At 41.4% G+C, this 21,358-nt stretch overlaps 3 protein-coding genes across 4 annotated transcripts; 2 read left to right on the forward strand and 1 right to left on the reverse strand.

Annotated features, from left to right (window-relative positions):
* Window positions 1-61: 61 nt before the first annotated feature.
* EIF2B1 (eukaryotic translation initiation factor 2B subunit alpha) lies at window positions 62-4,580 on the reverse strand. Its single transcript, XM_040611029.1, has 9 exons — window positions 4,485-4,580; window positions 4,313-4,414; window positions 4,057-4,193; window positions 3,855-3,971; window positions 3,268-3,380; window positions 2,303-2,371; window positions 1,218-1,293; window positions 895-1,020; window positions 62-443 (listed from the first exon to the last, which is right to left on the reverse strand). Exons 1-9 carry the CDS (start codon window positions 4,495-4,497, stop codon window positions 288-290), a joined length of 909 nt encoding a protein of 302 aa, XP_040466963.1. The 5' UTR covers window positions 4,498-4,580; the 3' UTR covers window positions 62-287.
* GTF2H3 (general transcription factor IIH subunit 3) lies at window positions 4,570-10,355 on the forward strand. Of its 2 annotated transcripts, none has more exons than XM_040611008.1 (13): window positions 4,570-4,631; window positions 5,153-5,232; window positions 5,566-5,675; window positions 6,276-6,439; window positions 6,695-6,760; window positions 7,000-7,029; window positions 7,848-7,876; window positions 7,962-8,036; window positions 8,298-8,351; window positions 8,575-8,643; window positions 8,771-8,906; window positions 8,989-9,025; window positions 9,112-10,355. In XM_040611008.1, exons 1-13 carry the CDS (start codon window positions 4,622-4,624, stop codon window positions 9,179-9,181), a joined length of 930 nt encoding a protein of 309 aa, XP_040466942.1. In that variant the 5' UTR covers window positions 4,570-4,621; the 3' UTR covers window positions 9,182-10,355. The 2 variants fall into 2 exon arrangements, with proteins under 2 accessions (XP_040466942.1, XP_040466953.1); XM_040611019.1 differs by having other exon boundaries at window positions 5,569-5,675.
* A 106-nt stretch (window positions 10,356-10,461) lies between these two features.
* TCTN2 (tectonic family member 2) lies at window positions 10,462-21,259 on the forward strand. The gene is made up of 18 exons (XM_040610983.1): window positions 10,462-10,637; window positions 11,420-11,533; window positions 11,850-11,923; window positions 12,673-12,868; window positions 13,100-13,200; window positions 13,457-13,653; window positions 13,888-14,011; window positions 14,727-14,862; window positions 15,556-15,621; window positions 16,449-16,577; window positions 16,854-16,931; window positions 17,299-17,379; window positions 17,702-17,813; window positions 18,204-18,307; window positions 18,679-18,835; window positions 19,498-19,623; window positions 20,114-20,202; window positions 21,024-21,259. The coding sequence occupies exons 1-18, from the start codon at window positions 10,559-10,561 to the stop codon at window positions 21,137-21,139; spliced, it is 2,079 nt and encodes a 692-aa protein (XP_040466917.1). The 5' UTR covers window positions 10,462-10,558; the 3' UTR covers window positions 21,140-21,259.
* Window positions 21,260-21,358: the final 99 nt, after the last annotated feature.

A 21,358-nucleotide genomic window follows, 5' to 3' on the forward strand; every position in this document is an offset into this window, starting at 1 on the left:
CGGAATAAGTTTGAATACACCATAAGGTATTTTATTTTTAAATATCAAAATACTCCACCCCTCTTTAAAATAATTTATTTGAGGCCTTTAGAAGCTGTAGTAACTTTTGGATATTTTTTTAAGTGGTCCATCCACAGGTAATGTCTTGCATTGAAAACTCAAGGTGGCTGATAATTACATTAATCCTTATAATGTCATTTCCTTACCATCTCCATGTAACTTGTATCATCTTCCAAGTTCTTGGAACTGTGACAGTCCCTGAAGAAGAGTGCACAGAGTTCTTTTTGTTACAGGTAGAGTTTAATAAGTTCATCACTGACAGCTGATGGAGTTAACACACCGAGGTCTGTGAACAGGAGTGTAATTAGCGATGGTGATGTGTAGTCAATCCAGGGATGCTCCTCTGTTAGATTCTGACTTGTTTTCAGAGTGTCTGCTTTATACTAGAAGGAAACGAGGATCATTAGTTATTACACAACTGCAAGTTAAAACCTCTTTCAGGCAGGAGCGGTGCTACAGCCTTGAGCAGATGTTTGTGGTAAAACTGACGGAAATCAAGTGCTTAAAAATGAGGCACAGGCTGGCACCATCTTGGTCTCAGATGTTTTATCTTGTGTATAAAGTACAATTTGTAGTTCTGAAGTGTATTGATTTAACTGTTTCTTGCCCTCAGCTGTTCCTGCACCCTAAAGGAACTGCTTTAGGAACCAAATGTTGGCATTAAGACAGATCATGGCTGTTTGGCACGTGACTGTAACATGGAGTAACTCCATGTTGTGTAAAGTAAGCTATAGCAGAGAGAGCCAGATACATGAAGACATGCTCAGACAGATATTTCATAGACATGTAAGCGTGCATCTCAGCTGGCTAAGAAGTAATTTGAATTTCTCTTACCTTAAATTTATCAGGGACATCCTGCTGATTTAGAGGGAAAAGTCTTACAAACTTGAAACTCTCTGCTACCACATAAAACGGCTTATTCTGAGCTTTGGCGCACACAGCAATCTGATTAGTGCCAATCTGTGGAGACAGATGGAAAAGAACATGTAGATCCGGTACTAGCGTGATCAGCATTGCCCGGTTTCCAACAATAAATAGATGTTTAATGAATAATGTCCAAATAGAAAAGATTTTTCAGAAAGCCATGAATTCTTCAAAGAAACTTGAAAAGCCTAGAGTTTACACAATGATGTAATAAAAAAACCCCTACCTCTTACCTTGTTAATAATGCCTCCACTTTCAACTACACCTTCAGCACCAACTAAGACCAGGTCCACTTTCTCCATAATGTAGCTGTTGAAAGGGGGAGAGGTGGGGAAAGCCAAGTCTTACTGGGTAATACGACAAATCACTTGCTGAACAGAACAGAAATTAGTAGATCAGTCTTTCACTTTTCTGAACTAGTTTCATCTACCTCTGTAAGTCCACGTGCTGTTACACGTCCCTGGAGTGAGCTTTGATCTGCTTCCCTGGCAGGGATATTAAGTAACGGTATCTCCTCCAGCTGCAGCTGACCTCAGCAATTGTGTAAATGCTGGAAGAAGCTGGAATCTGACTAGGACTGATACTCGGGGACGGGAACATGGGTGCTGTGGTAAGATCCTAACTACAGTGAATCGTAACAGTGCTGTGATAACCTTGGCCAAATACATAGGATGCTCCTCATCTAATCCCCCCTTTTTTCACATCCCTCGGATGTCTTTTGTTAATGGAAAATACAGATCTAAAAAGAAAACTATCAACTAAGTGATGTGAACAGATTTAACGCGCTAAACAGGCCTTGCAGACTTGTCCCGTCAGGCCACCATCTTCCCTAGATCAGAAGTGCCTCAGTAAGCAGCCTGGTGTGTATTCTCTTGGAGGCATTCTCTCTGGCATTTTGCACTTCTGCAAGACTTGAGGTTCAGATTTATTGCAGTTCTTTCTTTTCTTATGACTTTTACTAAACAGTGGTGATTTAGCAAATCCCTTAAGAAACCCCAAAATGTTAACAAGTCTGCAAATTAAGAAAACCAGCAACCTTTTTGTGTAGCACCTCAGTTCTCTTTTACAGATATCCCCAAGTTCCACACTTAAGTCCGACACCTTTTTTTCATTTTAACATGCAAACATCACATATTGGTTTGTAGCAGACATATTCTCTTAATTGTGCAGCTAAAGGTGTAATTTGTTTAGCTTGTTTCATGACTACAACAAGTCAAGTAATAACCTCTGTAGTTTGAACAAGCTTCTAGGAAACATATATAAGACTGTCAAAATAAAATTGTGATGAAAAATACTCAGATTTAACGATCAGACTTACCCAACTGCCGCGTCCAGAATCACAGTCACAGGAATGTTCAGCTTCCTCAGGGCTTTTGCCATTTTTTGCCTATTAAAAAAAATGCTTGAAGCTTAAACATCTTTAAAGAAAAGAAAGTGCTACAAAAATATTGTCTAAACAACTGAAACCCATGACTGCCCGTGTTCCCTTGCTCGTAGTTTTGGTTTATGATGTACCTTTTAATAGAAAATAAGTTCTTGTGTAGAAATGGAAGGAAACAGATGACAACAAACTCAACAAAAGCCAAGTCAGTTTATCTTCACAGTCAGGACTTAAAACTACAGAAAATGAGTCAGTGAACCATTGTTAAGATGACAGATTACCTAAACTGTCTCAGTTTTTCCATCAACAGGGTGTAAGAAACAAGACAAAGTGTGGGGTGCACTGCTCAAAGTTACAGCAAAGCTGGAAAATCATACATACTTCAGTTGACTGCACATCCTTGGTTCTAGTGGAAGACTTGTTAGCAACATGTATCATTTCCAGCATGCAGGATATACTGCTTCACTTAACAACGTATGCTCTCAAGAGGGAAGGCTTGCTATCAGTAATGTACTTATCTGGCATCATCAGTCAACATTGTGAGCTAAATGGTTTACTCTGCTCTGACTGGGATAATGCTGATTATTTTAGCCCACTTTTGAAGCAGACAACTAGAAAGCAGTTGTTACCCATCTCTCAAGGGTGGCCTGGCACTGACGAAGTTTGTAAGCCTTTGAGGAAAATCTAGATAATATGATAATTAGAATACGTACTATGGGAAATTACTTACCAATATTGGTTTGTTTTGTTTTTTTTTTACTTGTCTAGAATAATGTGGTATTAGTGACTGTCACCATTTATAATGCTGCAAACAAGCCTAGCAGGTTTTCTTAAGGGATGACAGATGTGACGCTAGCCGTAACTTACCCTGTTAATGAAGATAAAAACCAACGAGTACTTACCCAGCTTGATCCGGCTGTGATTCAGTAACATAAACACTGAATCGCTTCTTTGACTCGACAGCTGCTTCTAACACTCTCAGGACCACTCTCGAGTAGGCATGTGTCAATATTTGCTGTCAAAACAAAATAATCACTTTGAGCATTACTTTGAGCTTTGGGAAACCTTTACTTTTGTTAATGTTGCCATGGCTTTTACCTCACACACCTGTCCATCAATGTTAGATAATGATGCACGTCACTGGTACTCTGCAAACTGTAGGGTGGCAAACCACCCTGTGAACTGGATGCTACATGGCCAGCCCTGATGTGGCTGAGGGTGAGGATCTAGTATTTTAAACACAAACCTGAAGCTGTGACTCCTCAGCAGCTCATACAAGCAGACGTTAAAGCTGGATTACATGGAAACTGGAGGGGAAGGGGGAGTCCTGGCAGAGCAAAGCAATGGTGACCTTAGGCCCGTGCACCTGCAGAAGCCACCCCTGGCCGATGCGTTGTGACCGCGAACACCCTCTGCTCCCTTCCCTGTTCGCCCATTCCTGCAAGCAGCAGAGCAAAAGCCCCCGGTGGCCCCGTTGCAGCCCACTTACGGCGCCGTCTCTGATGAAGGGGTGACACAGCTTGGCGATCTTGTTCCTCGAGAGCGACACTTTCCTCAGGAAGATCTCCCCGCGCTCGATCATGATTTCTTTGCACTTGGAGTAGTCCTGGGAAGCGGGGCGGCTGCGCTGTGAGGCGGGAGGGCCCCCCGCGGGCAGCGGGGCCGGGGCCGGGAGGGGGCCGCGGCCTTACCGAGTACTCCAGGGAGGTGAGGCTGATGAAGCGGAGGAAGAGCTCCCCGCCGGACGAGACGGCCACCGAGGAGTCCACGCGAGACAGGGTGTCGATGGCGGCCAGCAGGCTGCTCCTCAGGCCCTGGATGGTCTCCCCTGGGGAGAGGACGAGGAGGAGCGCGCTCAGAACCGCACCGACATGGGCCTCGCCGTGGGGAGACCCGGCGGGGTCCCCGTCCCGCCAGGGCTGAGGCTGGGGGCGGCCCCGGTCCCACCTCGGTCCTGCTTGAGGAAGCCCAGCAGGGCGCGGATGGCGGCCACGGCCGAGGCGACGTCGGGGTCGTCCCTCAGCTGCGCCCGGAAGGTCTCGATCAGGTCTGTAAAGCAACGGGGCGCGTCAGGCCAGGCCCGGCGCTACCCCGCGTCCCCGCCCCCCGTCCCCGTTACCGTCCGTGCTCATGGCCGCACCGCCCGCCTGGCCTGCCCGGGCGCCCTCCGTGCGGCGGGGCGCCTGCGGGTGACGTGACGGCGGCGGTGACGTCATCTCCGGGCGCCGGGAGCAGCTGGGCCCGACGGCCGGCGGGATGAGCGCGGGTGAGGCGGCGGGGCTGTGGGACCTTGGCCCCGGGGGAGCAGTGCCCGGGGGAAGCGGGGGGACCTTGCCCCGGGGGGAGCGGGGCCCGGGGGAAGCGGGGGGACCTTGGCCCCGGGGGAGCAGTGCCCGGGGGAAGCGGGGGGACCTTGGCCCCGGGAGAAGTGGGGCCCGGGGGAAGCGGGGGGACCTTGCCCCGGGGGAAGCGGGACCCGGAGAAGCGGGGGGGACCTTGCCCCGGGGGGAGCGGGGCCTGGGCAAGCCGGGGGGCCTTGGCCCGGGGGCCCCTCAGGCAGGCCGGGCTGCGGGCGCTGCGGTGCTCGGTTCCCGTTGGAGAAGGCGGCCGCGGTGCCGAGCGCCGGGCCCGCCCGTGCGGCCCTGTGCCCCCTGGCGAGGCTCCGCGGCGCCCGGCCGGCCGCTGCCCCGTGCTCCTGCCCCGTGCTCCTGCCGGGCCCGGGCCGCTCTGCGCGGGGTCGCCGGCGCTCCCCTCAGCGGGGTGACCTGGTGCCCGTCACTATTACAGAGGACGAGCTGAGCCTGCTGGTCATCGTCATTGACACCAACCCCCTCTGGTGGGGACAGAAGGCGCTGGGAGAAGCCGAGGTACGCTCTGCCTGCTGGGGGTGGTGGCCCCGGAGGGTTATTTTTTTAAAAACGTTAGTAAGTAGGCAACAGATGGGGTTAGTCTTTGATTTCTGCATTATGCTCGCGTTATCTGCTAAAGAAAATGTAATGGATATTAGGATAATCTTTTTTAAAACAGCTGCCCAGCACTCTGTATTTGTCAAAGCTTTTTTTTCCTAGATGCTCCCTATGAAGCATGGAAACTCTTTCTGCATTTTCAAGTTCTTTTAACCGCAGTTATTTGAGAGACTTGTTCTAAGTTACTTAACTGCAAATGTTACTGTGCTATATCTACTTTTGTCTTTTTTTCAGCAGTTCACCCTATCGAAATGCATCGATGCAGTGATGGTACTGGGAAATTCACACTTATTTATGAATCGCACCAACAGGCTTGCTGTAATAGCAAGTCACACACAAGAAAGGTATGGCTGCTTCTTAACGGCGTAAAGGTTTAAAGTGCGCTTTCCAATATCTGTCCACTGATTTTCTTATTAGATTGAAATTTGTAATTGAAACCAGGTTTAAAGTGAATAATATATCAGGCTTTAAAAAAAATAACTGAAGCAGTACAGGAAAGAAATAATCTGCCTTAGTGCCTTGCATAAAGCAATAAAAGGGTTATGGGACAGAAGGGGAGTTTAGACAGACTTTTATTTAAAAATATACAGAAATAGGGCGAGGGAGGATGGGAGATGTGGCGAGCAGGCCGACGCAAGTGGCAGAAGTTTCCTGTTTAGTGGATATTTTCCCCTCAGATATTCATGAGTCTCAGGGCTGAGTGCAGGTGTGGTATCTACTTGCCAGTTCTTTTCAGTGGTGTGTTGAAAGGAGGGAGGTGAATGTGAGTTTTACTCCATTCTCAGTTTGACGATTGCCTGCCTTATGTAGTCTCTTTAATGTCTGAAGTATTAAAATTATTTGGACTTATACTTCAGAGTATTGCTGTCTAGTTTAGTTTATGGCATTTTTTTCTTACCAGGTTAAAGACAAAACATGAATACTTTGGTTTTCCTCTATTTCAGCCGTTTCTTGTACCCTGGGAAGCGCTGGGCTTGTTCAGATGTCTTTGGAGATGGTGGTAGTGCCATGGAATCGAATTGCTCCGGCAGCAAGGATGGAAAATATGAATTGTTAACAGCGATAAATGATGCAATTGCAGAAGAGATTAAAGACCTCATGACAAAAAGTAAGTAAAAGAAAATTGTAGGCTTAATATGCAGAATTGAAAAACACTTGGACTCAAGGAGTTGTAGGAATTTCCTTTATTTTGATCATGTGAATTTTAATAGGTTTGAGGTAGAAGAGTTTATTATGCTTGACACTTCAGGCCTCTGCATTAATACTATTTGCCAAGGATAAATCTTGTAGTATTTGGTATGGTCAAGTTCAGCAACTGGTTTTATACGTAACAATGACTTTTGCAACTTTTCTTGTGTTGCAGCTGACAACATGAGGGGCCAGCAGACAGAAACTCTGTTAGCAGGTTCACTTGCTAAAGCACTTTGTTGTATCCTTTTGATTGCAGAATCTTCAAAGCCTTTATGTGTTTTTGAGACTGTTTCTTACAGAACAAGAATAGTAAAATTTAATTAATATTGTAATAATACTCAAAACTGAAATGTTTGCCTCATAACTGTGGGTCACGCTTATTAAAATGTGTGTTGGCTAAGGTGGTGGATAAGTGGTGTGGATACTGGTGTTATTTCCAAGAACAGAATGTAGATTCCTTAATGTCAGCTAATGTAGATATCAACAAGATGAACAAAGAGGTAAAAGGTAATGCCTCTTCTCCTGTTTCGAATACTTCCATAAACATTTGAATCAGAATAACAGATATACATGCATAGGTCCATACAAACAAATATGCATATGTTTTTACACACCGCCATTTCCAAAATTGGCAATAATAGGTACAGGTTTATCCTGATCGTTTGAAGTTGCCCAGTTTAATTGAGGTCTGGGTGACAACTAGAAGTAAAGGACTTCATCATTAGTCCACATTCTTATTCTGATTTTCTGTTGCATACAAGTAAAACCAAAACTGGCACCTGCTTAGGAAGTTGAGAGGGATTTTTTGAAAGTCACAAAATGCACAAATATTCTTCCAAAGGAACCACTTGCAGACCTGTGATGATAGTTGAATTTTTTACTCCATTTTGGTCTTCCTCTTGGCACTTCTGTAATCGGGAAAAGTGCTATTTGCGCAAATATTTTTGCAAGCAGCAGACTGGACTAGAATCAGCTATGTGATTCAGATTACTTAAATCAATGAGAAATACTGTATAACTTGAGATACGTGTTTCAACCAGTGAGTTGGTAATGAGCGGCTTTGAACATTTATTTTCTGATCAACATCTAATTGCTTTTGGACAATAAGTGACATGGGGCTACTTTCATAAAAAGTCTGAATTCATCACAGATACTTGTCACTGGGACTGTAAAACAGTTCAATATAGATATTTTAACGGAGACGTTAGATCTAACCTCTTGGATGTTAGATATCTGAGATGTTAGATGCTACAGAATTAAAAGGGGCAGACTACAGGTGATAGAAACAGTGTGCTTATGCATTTCTTTTTCTTTTTAATACTTAGCCAATCAAGAAATGAAATCAAGGATTTTGGTAAGAACTTTTGCTGCCAGTTTTCTTTTAGTCTTGAAATCTGGTGATAATATGTAGGCTAACAAATTTGAATTGTTTTATTTAGGTTATAAAAGCAGCAGAAGACAGTGCGTTGCAGTATATGAATTTCATGAATGTGATCTTTGCAGCACAGAAACAGGTGAAGCTGGCAATCTTTTAATATATATTATCTTTTATTAATGTGCAAAGGTGATAAAATTGTTAATTTCTCTTATGATTATGTTCTGATCAAGTGAAAGAGCTTCCCTAAGGCTGTGGTGATCCTGCACCTGTAAAAGAATGTGCATTTGTATATGGAGTGCATTATTTATAGTGGAAACAGGTCATGACAGTAACTCTAATGAGGCTACATTGGTCCTAGCTGATTTGCTTTTCATGCATTTAATCTCTCTTCTTGCAGAGTATTTTGATTGATGCCTGTGTTTTGGACTCTGATTCAGGTCTTCTACAACAGGTACAGACTTCCTGTTCTTATTTGCTGTTATGTAGATGCTTGATGCTAGCTAGTTTGATATGTCCTTAAGCTTTCTTCTTTCCTTTGTTTCAAGAGTGGGTGAGGAAATACGTTCAGTGGATCTGGCATTCCAACATGCAGGCCTTGTGCAGTATGTGGTTATTTTAAATATCCTGTTAAACTCGTAAAACATAATAATCTAGTCATGCTTTCTGCTTTCCAGGCTTGTGACATTACGGGTGGCATATATTTGAAAGTGCCCCACATGCCGTCTCTTCTGCAGTATTTGTTGGTAAGTCCTTTAAGAAAACACTTCAGTGTTTTTCCTGTGTCAGGCATGAAATCTTACTGACTTCATTGACAAGGTAATATAGCAGTGCCATCCCAATTTGCAAACTATGTTTTTTTTGTTCACGCAGTGGGTATTCCTCCCTGATCAAGAGCAAAGATCACAGCTTGTCCTTCCACCTCCTGTTCATGTGGACTATAGAGCTGCTTGCTTCTGTCATCGAAATCTCATTGAAATTGGTTATGTGTGTTCTGTGTGCTTGTCAAGTAAGTTTATAAATATTTAAGAGTCTGATTTCTTACATTCAAATGCACTGTTTTAGTGAAAGCGAATTCTTTTATTTTCCAGTATTCTGCAACTTTAGTCCTATTTGTAGCACATGCGAGTAAGTGTTTCTTCTTTTGTTTAAAGGGTGGGTGTGGAAATATGTTCAATGTATCTGACAGTTCTTTTTTTTTTACATTTTTTTAGAACTGCTTTCAAAATATCATTGCCACCTGTCATGAAAGCTAAGAAGAAGAAATTAAAGTTAGCTGTGTAACAACTTGATATAAATACAGCATTACCTCCTCCAGTAATTCCATGAAATGGAACCTACTTGAGAAAATTGATGGCATTTTTTATTGGATGAAAGAGAATTGTATGCAGTGTTATTACTTGTTTCTTAAGGGATAAATATTTAGGTCCTATGTTTTTTACACAGCCCTTTAAGTAACAAGTCACTGTGTTACCATGTAACCTGCGCTGGTTTTAATACTAATTGGTAATTGTGAGAGCAACCAGAAGTTACAGCCTGTTGAGACTCTCGCTGTGAAGTAGGAGGGATTCTGGCCACTGCAAAGTTTCAGGCTGAGAGGTTATTTTCAAAGACAAGAAAGCTCTGATTCTTTTTGTATGTTGCTGTAAAGGTAAGAATGACCATTTCTAGTGTGTAGGATCTGAACCTTAGCACTATGTTATTCAGGGACTTCAACTTCTTTCTAGCTTTTGCTAGCAAGTTTTGGACTGAAACACCATCTGTTTCAAAATAAATGAGCCAACATGGCTTAGAACCCACCTTTTTTATTTTAAAAAAGATGCTAATTGGCCTGTGTGTGTACTCACATGTATTCGTATTCCTTTGACTGTCTTTGTGGTATTTCTTTCTCAATTGGATATCTCTTCATTCATGAATAAAAAGCCCCCTGTGTGTTTAAAATAACTTCAGTAAGTGGAGACTAGCTGGTTAGTCTTTTAAGGTTATATTTTGAAACTGGAAAACAAAAAAATGTAATTATGTGTAATATGACAGCAGGCACGGGGGGGGGTTTAGAATGTGTTTTTATGCCTGGCATTTGAGGAGTAAAACTGAAGGCTTTCAGATTGGTGTTTTTTATGGCAGAACAAGCAGTGTGCTTCTCCACATGCCTTTTGTCTAAACAAACATCTTCCCCTTGTAAGAAGTACCTGTATAGTTTGGTGTTTTAACCCGTTGTTAATAACTGATGTTCTCCTGAAAGGAACAAAGAGCTTAGTTGTTTCCTACATAGCAAAAGATTTAATTTTTCCCTTCAAGATGTGCGTACATCAGTTTGTCAGGCCTTGGCCCTTGTGCTGGGGCTTGGTGTGGTACCAGCCGCAGGGCCTGTCACATGGCCCGGAGCCGCTCTGGTGGAAAGCTGTATTTGTAATTTACTTTGTATAAAACATTTGTAATGAAACCTGCGCTTTTTCAAGTGTGTTTGGACATCGCCGATATAGCGTATGTGTTGGAATGTCACCGCGCGTGCGGAAGCGCGGGTGAGCGCCTGAGGGGCCGTGAGGCGGGGCGGGCCGTCATGGCGGAGCCCGCCCTCCCCGTTGCCATGGCGCCGCGCTGGCGCTGCAAGATGGCGGCCGGGAGGCAGCCGGCCCCGCGGCGCGGCCCACCATAGGCACCATGGCGGCTGCTTTGCTCGGGGCGCTGGTGCTGCTGCTGCTGGCGGCACTATGTCCCGGGCAGCGGGCTTGGGACCCCGGTGGGTGGAGGGCGGCTGGGGGCCGCGGTGAATTGGCGGCCGGCGGGTGGGCGAGGCGCTGAGGGAAGGGCCGAAATGGCGGCCGGCGGCGCGGGGAGGGGGGGCCGGCCTGCGGCGGGACGTGAGGGGAGGCCCTGGGGAGCTGGGAGGTCGGGGACCTCCGCTGCCCTGCCCTGACCCGAAGGTGCAGGGCCTGGAGCTGGCTGCCATTGCTTTGCGCGGGGGGAGCCCCGAGGGGAGAGGGGCAGCTGCTGGTGTTGGACCTGGCCGCTGGGGTGGCGCCTGCCAAGGGAATTCCAGTGGCATTCCCGGCCTGGGGCTCTGAACTGGGAGCTGCCCGCGTGGGAGGGCAGTGGGCTGCGATGGCCACACCGCAGGTAGCGGTACACACCGATGCACGGCTGCAAGAAATGTAAAAGTGAAAACTGAAGTCTGCAAAAATTGCTAAATACGGGGTTGCGTGGCCTGCATGGGCCGGGACGTGCTGCAGCCACCTGCCTTCGTGTTACTCTGCTGCATTCTTACTTGGCAAGTGTAAACCTCCACTATAGAAAGCAGCGATGGTCCCGCTGCTCTAGCACTTTGCTAGAACATAAATACAATACTAGGCATCACTAGGTATTTTTGTGTTATTTGTGAGAATTTAAAGTATAGGAAGTCTAGCCCAATTTAAAGTAGTCTAGCCCAAGTGTAAGACTTAAATATGTCTTACAGATGTTACCTTTTTCAGTTACTGTGCATAAAGACTTGTTTCTCTCTCTCATTTTTTTCTTCTTTTTCAGTCTTTCAGCCTTCATTTATCCATATGTCAGGGCCCAGCGTCAGTTTGTTTTTTCTTGGAAGTTCTTCAGGAGTTAATTTTTCTATAATTTTAAGCCCTGTAGATGAAGAGACAGGTAAGAACACTTCACTTCTCCTTCCTGCCCCCCCCCCCCCAATAATATGTAAATACATATATTCAAATTATTAATATTTTTGGACACTAAAATTACTGGAGAAATGGCAATGCACTTCATTTAGTGCTTTAATAGTTACTGAAGCAGCAGCTCCAAAGGACTTCTGCTGATTAAACCCTTAGTCCTCTGTTCCCTCATCAGCTGGGCCTGAGGGTGTGCCAACTTGAAGGCCCAAGAGGAATTTAAATGTACTTCTTACTTTCCAGCCTTCTCTAAATGACAGCAGAATACTTCTTACATTTTTATTTTGATATAGGAAGATTGCAACTTGCAAATTGCAGTGGAAGTAAAAGAGCTGGTGATTGGAATTTGAATGTAACACCTGGTATGGTATGTAAAATACTGATCCTTCCCTAAAATGGGAAGGATTGAACTGTCATATATTAAGGGCTAATGAAATACTAGCAAAACGTTAATGTACTAACAACCTAGTTTGATGTTTTGCCCTTGCCTTTTTTCCTTGACATAACCCTTCGTGTGGATGCCCTTGCTGGAGTTTGCTAGGGTGCAGCTTTGACACTGGTTCCTTCTCCTCCTCCTCCCCCAGAACTGCCTGGATTTCCTGGCTGGCTGTAACATTTGAGACTGTTTCAGATCTGCTGAAAAAAGCTAACAGAAATAAAAAGAGTAGTGGTTTTATACAGCATGAGTTCTAGAACATCTATATTTATTACACTTGCCTTCAGTGTTATGTTGTACATAATTCCTTGGGGGGTTTATCAAGTCTGCAGTCATTCCAGTTTTCAACAGAAGGTAGCTGTAAAAACTGAAATTCACTTTCCAATATTTGGTTTTTTCTTCAGAATTGTGCATGTGCTTTCTGAGGTAACTTAATCTGTGTGCATGCCTTAAAAAGTTCTGTGTACAGTTCATATCCTCACTGTATTTGTGTATCGCAGTAGCAGACCCTTTGTCATTCCATTCTCAAGAAACTTCTGGTTTTATATAGGAAGAATATAATTGTGTTGTAGTGCTGACGAAACACAGTGGTACTGAAACTTCTTTTTCAGAAGCTGATGGGTGGTATCAATAAGAGTAATTTAATACAAGCTGTCAAACTGTGTTTTGCATTTTTTCAGAATGCTTCCAAAGTGACTGTAAGCTTGAGGAGAAATCTGCAGTTGTGTTTGCCGAATGCCACTGACTGCTGCACAACACCTCTCTGTGTGGTTGAAACGCTCCAGATTTTAGCTTGTCGTGATTCAGTGATGTTGGCACGTCTCCTGATTCAAGCTGAAATATATGCCAACTCTTCCTTTACAGGAAATGTGTCAGGTAAGTGTTTAGATACACTAAAGAAGAAATGGCATTTTGGCTCTTCTTTTTCTAGATATGAAAAAATAAAAATTGGATTTGGGCAGCAATAAGAGATACTGAATAATCATTGATGGAATAGAACAAAAGGTTTGTGCACAGTCGGAATAAATTGCAATGTGCATGGTCTCTTTATTTGGATTGCAGTCCATTTCACCTGATTTGGTCTTTTTTTTTAAAATTCTTTTACAGAAAATGCAACTATCATCCCAAACCAGGTGTTTCAGCCCTTGGGCTCTTGTCCCTGTGACTTGACAGCTGGAGCTTGTGACGTTCGTTGTTGCTGTGATCCGGTACTTATTTCGTATTAAACTTTGATTAAGTGTTTTCAAAATTTCTAGGCTCTTTCTGTTGTCTGGGGGGAAGAGAGAGGTACTGAATGCTTCAGACTAGATGGGACTAGAGGGCTTGTTTGGATTTTCCAGTATTTCTAATAGTAAGTATGACCTATCTGTACAAAATTAGTTTGATTTACCGGTTAAGTATGGCTATAGTGCCTGTAGTAATGCAATTACTGTACTAAAAAGTGACCATTCTTTTCCCTTTCAGGAATGTACACTGGACTTGAAGCAGTTATTCAATGAATCGTGTTTCACTGGAGTGTTTGGTGGGGATGTAAACCCACCTTTTGATCAGCTGTGCTCTTCTCAGTCAATGGAATACACCCCGGACTGGTTTCCCTTCCTTTGTGTACAGTCTTCTCTTAACAATACACCGTTTCTTGGGTACTTTTATCATGGGTCTATGTAAGTCTTATGAAAATTTATTTTCTCAATGCATACATTAAGCATGCTGCCAAAAATGTGACCTGTTTTTATAATGAAAGTTATTTTGAAATTTGAATTTTAGGGTGTGAACTTTAAATGTAAATGGAGAATTGTTATTGGAACTATATGAGAACATGGGACATAAAGCAAATGTATAATTATTTGTGTGAGGTAGAGAGTAAAGAACTGTTTTATTTTTAAACTTGTTTGCAGTTCTACACCCAAAGTTCCTTCATTTAAGATCCCATTACAAACTTCTCCTGTGAAACTTTTCACTGGTTACAGACAAGGAGATCCAATTATGACAGAAGAAAATGAGTATTTTACTGTTCCCCAGGTAATCACTTTGTGTTTATGAGCTTTTGGTGCCTCTTGGTTTGTTTGATACTCTCTGTGTATCACACTCCTTATGGCTTTGTAATCAAATTCTGCAACTTGCTGTTGTGAAGTGGTGGAATATATTTTTCAAACACACGCACACACAAATAAAAAGGCTAGCACAAAATCATTGTTAAAATCATAAAAATGTAATGTCAATCATTATCCTTCCTGATCCCCTGCCCATCCCCCCAAATGGTAATGTCTTAATTATTTCAAGAGGTAAAATCAAGCTTGGCATCCAAGTTAATAGATCGACTTACTGTATTTCAGTATTTTTTTGGCTTACCTGCTGCATTACTGAGCGCTGTAGTTGGTTTTCCCTTTGAATCTTAGTCATCTAGTTGTACTTTTTTCAAGTTCCTTTTGCATTTTAGAGAGACTTGTTATTTATAATTATTTTGACAAATCAGGATGAAGCCATACTTCAGTGAAAAATCGTAGTTCACTACAGTAGTTCACTACAGTGAAACTACTTTTAAAGCTGTGCTTTTTAAATTTTAACCTCTCTTTTGCTACGGATTGAGGTATTCTCATAACATCAGCTTGCTTGTTTATGAAAGTGTCATATATGGCTGTAGTACACACTTGTAGCGTTTTGCTAACAGTCTTCAAATGAAAAGCAAGGGGCTAGAGGAGGGTCTGAAACACTTACTTCTGTTGAACCCCTGCAGCGGTCCATGGCTGGACAGTGTGTTGGAAATGCCCCCGTAGCCTATCTCCAGAACTTTGATGTCAGATGCCTTACCGATCTGGCCTCTTACAAGGAAGGACTGCCCCATGACGTGAGGATAAACAGTGGTGTTGGAGGTATGCTGCACAAACCTGAACAGAAACGTGGTTTATGTTTCTCAGAGCTGCTAGAACAGAACGAACTCGGGGGCTGTTGACATAGAGGCTATGTGTAATACCTTTGTTATATGGTGGCTGTAGTTCAGCATTTGGGGGGTGTGCTATTCCTATTTCTGATGACCTTCCAGCATGTGTCCCACTATTTCCAAAGATTTAGGATGTAAGAAATAGTGGGATTGGCCTTTGTTTCCCATTTATCTGTTTCTGGTGGCTCACACTGGTTGTGGCTACACATGACAGGAGAGCATCTCTCCCACTGTTTTCAGACTGTTGCAGAACCCTTTTTCTGTCAAAAGGGTGCAGTATCATCATTTTAAAATTAGTGAGAAGTGGTTACTTTCTGCATTACAAAAGCATATACTTATGAAGTGTCATTCTGGAGTTTGAGATAATATGATTACTAGCATGAAGATAATTTATTTTACGCTCTGTAATTGTTTAATTTTGCTCATCTATATTACTGTTGTAAGACCCAGAGGTAACTAGCTATGCTTTCAAAATACATAAACGGTTTGGTCCTTTACCAAAATTAATTTTCTAAATAATTTCCTACTCAATTTTCATAACAACAGGGATTATACCTTGGATGTGAAAACAGTATGTCTGTCTCTCTTATTCAGGATTACTGCAGTGTTTGTTTTTCATTCTCAGACTTCATCCAACAAAATGTCACCTATAGGACCATCACTGACATGAGCAAATTCATCACTGAAAGTGGTATGTCTCTTCCACTTAATAAATATATTTCTTACCTAACCTGGACTGTAAGTAGGTTATTTTGATGCCTCAAATGTGTACCTGCTACAATTCTGAGGAGGGATCTTGTATGTTATCTAATACTCAAAAAGTAAATTGGCTTACTACAAAGCAGAAGGTAATTAAATGACCCCAACTTCATTTAAAGTTGGTCAAGAAATTGGGTCCCTTAGCTTACATTACAAGCAGCTTTTGAGAAGAAAAAATAATAAAAATACAAAGAATGCTTTAAAAATTCTCCAGGATGAGCGTGGAAGTGGGAGGGACAGAATGTAGGCATATGTGTATGTCTCTGTTTTTTAAGCTCTCGTGGCTTTTTAAGGGTCTTTCTCAGCCAACGAAGCAGTTACTTGATGCAGAACAGTGGTTCCCAGTCAGTGGGAAGATAATGCAGCACAAAAGAAAGTAATACTAGCTAATGTGTTTTTCTGGGCAGTGATGGCTCCCTGGAAGGGGTGAGATGAAAGCAGAGGGAATCCTGAGTCCAGAGATGTGCATCAACTGGTGATGAAAAGTGCAGTGCTGTGTTTTTCTGTTGAGGTTTAGCTGCAAAGGGACATGGCACTGTTGATGTTAAAATATTAATAAGCTAAGGGACCAACTATACTGTTGTGCTGTCTTAATGAGATAGGATGTAAACAGTAAAATAAATTCTCAAAAAGATCAATGTGACAATTTCCAGAATTTTGCCAGAGATTTTCAATGAGTTCTTTTTCAGCTACGGTAACGTAACTTTCAAGTCAGCGGTGCATTTCATTATAGCCTTTTTTTTCTTCTTCTTCTGCCAGAAAGCCGTCATAATGCTGAGGTTCTGTGTCAAAACGTAACTTTTGCAGAGCATTATACGTTCATTTGGAAAGATGAGAACATAGAACAAGTAAATGTCACAGTCTTCCTTGGAATTTTATGTGATGGAGGTATAATGAAATTTCTTCTACGATTTTTGATTTATTTGTTTTTCTTCAGCATGGAAATTCTATGATAGAATTTCTTATTTAAAAAGAATTTCCCCTGGACTCTGGAAAGAAAATTTTTGGGGCTGCTTTCCATTAATTTATATTATTTTGAATCTTCTGTTACTTACAAAGGATGGAAGATTGTATCCTACATAGAGAATACTTTTTGTTAATTTACAGCATACTTTATGCTAATTTACTTATTTAAAGTAAAGTTGTATTGTTTTCTTTTACCAGAAACACTGACACAGAGATTCACAGTCAAATTTCTAAGTGTAAAGGGTACTAATGCAGCAGAACAGTTTGAGAATCCAGGTATGAATACTTCATTGTGCCTCTTAAAAATGAAAAGAAAAAAATTTTGTACTGCACAGATTATTATCAGTGACTATGTTTTATATCTCTTTCATAGTTCTTTTTGTTGCCAGCCCCCACCTTCCTGTCTTAATGCACTGCCAGTTATAACAGCAGCAATTGGTTCTTAGGCTTTTGTTGTACAGATATTGATTATTTAAAGTGAGGGTATTCCTATGGTAATGGAAATGTCTGTTCATTTACTTCAAGATTTATTACTTCAAGATTATAAATTCAATCATTTATTCAAGATGGCGTTTATTACGAAAACAATGCTAATGCTTACAGATTCTTGCACAGTGTTCACAATTTACCCTTCTATGTTTAGGTTATCAAGTTGGAAAACCAGTGAGAGCTGCAAATATGAATGCTTCTGATACTTTTGGAAGCCTAAACATTTGGCAGCCAGGTACTGGCTTGTGAGGTTGCAACTTTAACTGTAGTTAATGCTAAAATGTTGGGGTTTCATTTGTTTGTTTGTTTACATATTTTAGCTAAGAATCTCTGCCAGATTTTGCTTTTCTAGACTATTCCCTAGCCTTTGTTCAAACTTCAGTAAGTCTACCCCTAATGCTTTCTTGGAAAATTTAAGTTGAATAGGCTTGTGTCTGTTTTTAAATTATAACACTTGGTTTTTGCATTCTAATGTTTAATATTTTGGCACAAAATTGAAAGCTGGAGATTGAAAGGTTGATATAGGAAAGTTCAAGTAAGATGTTTTCATTGTATAGTTGGCAGAAGTTTATGTACATCGGCAACTTATACACCAGTTTTATTTGGACTCGATTCATTCTCCGGGTGCATTCTAGAAGTTGGTATTAATGAAGATTGCAGCCTTTTAAGGTGAGCTACGTATGTTGACTTGTTTTTCCCTGCATCCTTCTTGTTGCTTGTTACATGATGCCTACAAGTGCCTACTCTCAGCAATGTTACGCTGTTTTTAAATGCCTGTATGCATTTCAGCTTTCTGTGGTTGATAAGTCTCGCATTTTTTTAAAAGAGAAATTATAAAAATGGTTTCACTTGGATCTCCCTGTATTCACATGAGGATTATGTTGGCCTGGAATGCTTTGCCATTTCTTCCCTTCAACAGATAACTCAATAGTGCGAGTTTGGTTTTGTTGAGTGATAACTTTCAGAGGAAACTGACCTTATGATGTAATAATATTGCAACCCAGAGTGGCAGACAGTACAGATTTACATTTTGTGTGATCTTACATTGTTATGTTGCAGAGGAAATGTGACTGAGAAATTGAATTCATTAATACAAGCTACTCACATTGGAAGGAGGGACAATTCAAGTTACAGTAATCTAAATGACTGGGTGGAAATTATACGTAAGTGAGGTTTGTGTTGTTTATAGTCTAAATATGCCCGTACGATGAATAGAGCATTTCAAGATAAAACCAAAATGTATTTTCAAATGCCTGAAGATCTGTGTGTCTGGATCCATCCACCCATATGTGTACACACACGTATATATCTTAATATGTATATGGATACTGCACTACTGTATTTTACTATCAGCCTGTACACATATAACTTGGTATTTTAGTTCTCTGCTGATAAAGTACTCCTTTATGTGTATTTTATATAGAGAAAACATTTTTTCCCCTGTGTGACAGTTACCAGTATTTCACTGGATTATGACAATAATATAATGTTTTCCATAATATTTCCATTTAAATAACTCTGTTCTCCTCCATAGGTCTTGATCCATTTAATTCTGAAACCAACATGAGCACTGGACACTTAAAAGGCATTTGTCCAGATATTCCTGCAAATCTGAATATTCGCATAATCTTTGCTGATGTGGGTGCAGTACAAGGGATTCCCCAGCAAGAGATTCTTGCTGTGCAGATCAGGTAGAGAGAGTTGTGTCTCTGGCTATCTGGCAAATGTTTCCTTTTGAGACTTGTTTACTTAACATATCCAGATTAAGTTTTACGAACAAACATGTTATTTTGTTATTTCTGATTTTACATGCCTTTTATTTGTGCAACCCAAGTTCCTTTGATCACAGCCATCTTAGCCTTTCTCCCTCTGAAATTAAAATAATTAAAAAAATGTAATGATTAAAAGTAGGTAATCTTTCGACTTCACTAAAACACTAAATAAAATCTATGGTAGTAGGCATACGCAGAGCATTCCATCAGAAGAATGTTTTAATTTATCGTCACGTGGTGGAAGGGAAGCAACAACATTGTCCTGTGTTTGGCTTACCTCAATCTAGAGCTCTTCTTGAGAGCTCTGGTAAATGCTTTATTCTTCCCTGAAACAGGGAATTGTCATTTTGCAAACACTTTCTCCCTCCCTTTCCCCAAGTCAATCCCAGTCAAAGAAATGGGATTCTGTTCCATTTTACCTCATTTACAGGCTTTGCAAGTTCTCCCCCATATAAGTGTTGAAAATCCAGAGATCATCAGCCTCCTCCTAAATTCAGTATATTTTATCCTTTCATGGTTATGTTTAGGCTCCAAATTTCCATTTACAGCCCTCAAGTAATAGTTACGTATATTCTTAACAGTTACTCAACAGTCATATGGCAATTCCAGTGCGGGCTTATCTGTGAAAACAGCATCAGCTTTCTTCCCATCACTGCTTCTGTTCAGTTTCTTAAAGTGCCAGCTCAGCCACCCATTCCAGTGACAAGGTAATTTTTGTAAAAACACTGATACTTCACATTATGTTAAGTAGATGTAATGTGAGTAGTACTGATCAAAAGGTTGCTTTCGTGGAGTACGGAGCAAGAAGGCCTGGTGGAAAGATTTATTGAATAACAATTCTGTTAGCAACAATATTCCCCAGTAACATGAGGAACATGAAGTAAATTACCCTGCAAAGCCATCATTTTGTTTTAGCAGATAAGCTTCTGTGTTGTGTACCTGAGTGAGGCTCCCAAATTATCCGTGGTCTGAAAATGTTCATCACAGAATGACAAAAACTGACAGAAATGGAGTAGAGGGGGGGGCTCCTGTTTTTATTGGAGAAAAAACTGAGTACCAAGAAGCATGTGGTTTAGTTTTGTTCTTTTTCCTGTAACCTGGACACATTTTTGCTCAGTTTTTTTGCCCTTGTGCTGGTGTTATGGTACTGTAGTCAATAAAGCTGTTTTCTTGGTTTGTGTGTCCCTCCCCCCCCAGATTTCAGCATAATTATACAGAATTTGACTGCAATCGAAATGATGTGTGCTGGCCACAACTTTTTTATCCATTGACACGATTTTACACAGGTAAAAATAATAAGCAGTGTGGAATGCCCTGAAGTGGTCATATTTCTTTGAAACATAATTAGATGTGTAGAGTTTAGTCCAAAAGAATGCTTTGTAGTAGAGAATTAAAATCTCTTTTTTAGAAAACATGGTCCAGAAAGTCCGTTTAATTTTTTCCTTGAGAATGCATTAATTTCTTAGTTAGACTAGTGGAAAAAATAATTACCAGGAGTGCTTTCTGGATAAGCTTGAAATTTTGTATCTGTTTGGCAGAGGTTCATTTTCACTCCCCTGTGGAGTATGGAGTCAGGTAAGCTTTCTAAGGAAAAGGAGAATGTATCGCTTGATGACACCATTCTGTTTCCACTTCTTACTGTAATTGTTGCATTGTCAGTGCCCTTGAAGGTGGAAGGAGAGTTTCTCACTTTGCCAGTAGGTGGGTTTTCAGTCAGCCCACGAGTTCCAGTAAAAAATTGCCATATTGGTAAACCAATTAATTTTTAAATTTTCTCTGTGTAAAACTGTGGTGGAATATGTTTCATGGGAGACTCTGTAGATTAAATGTCTGGCATTTTAAAGGGCATCAAGGCACCTGGACTCTGTTCCGGTAGCTGTATGGACAGAGGCAACTATCTGTTGTTTATTACCTGCACAGCTTCAGGGACTAAAGTTACAGAAAGCAGGAAGTTTTATTATAAGTATGAAGCATCTTACTTCCTTGCTTTGTGCTGCATTATTTTGTTCAGTTTATGTATATGCTTTAACCTGTATCTTTTAAGTTGTTGTCTAAACTAAAATTGAGCTCTCATATGCTTATACTTTTTTCCCCCTTTTTTTTGCAGGAGAACCATATTCCCAGTGTCTTGCTAAAGGCCTGTCATTGGCATTTCTTGTTTTACTTGCAGCAATTATGAGTAACCCTTGGTTTTCTAAATTATGGAATAGTTCCTTGGTTTAAAAATGTTGATGTAAAGAGAACCACTTTTGTTAATATTTCAAGTACTTTGGGGTAAAAATTATGGATTTTGTAGAGATTTATACAGACATTTGAATACATAAAATGAATGCTTTTACGGTATATGGAAAATAGTTGTTATTTAAAACAAGAAGTAGTAGAATTATTTTGAAGCGCTACGCTCCGTGACTGGAGCAGGAAGAGCAGAGCTGGCTTTAATGG

Source organism: Falco naumanni, chromosome 1, assembly GCF_017639655.2.
Source record: "Falco naumanni isolate bFalNau1 chromosome 1, bFalNau1.pat, whole genome shotgun sequence".
Lineage (NCBI taxonomy): Eukaryota > Metazoa > Chordata > Aves > Falconiformes > Falconidae > Falco > Falco naumanni.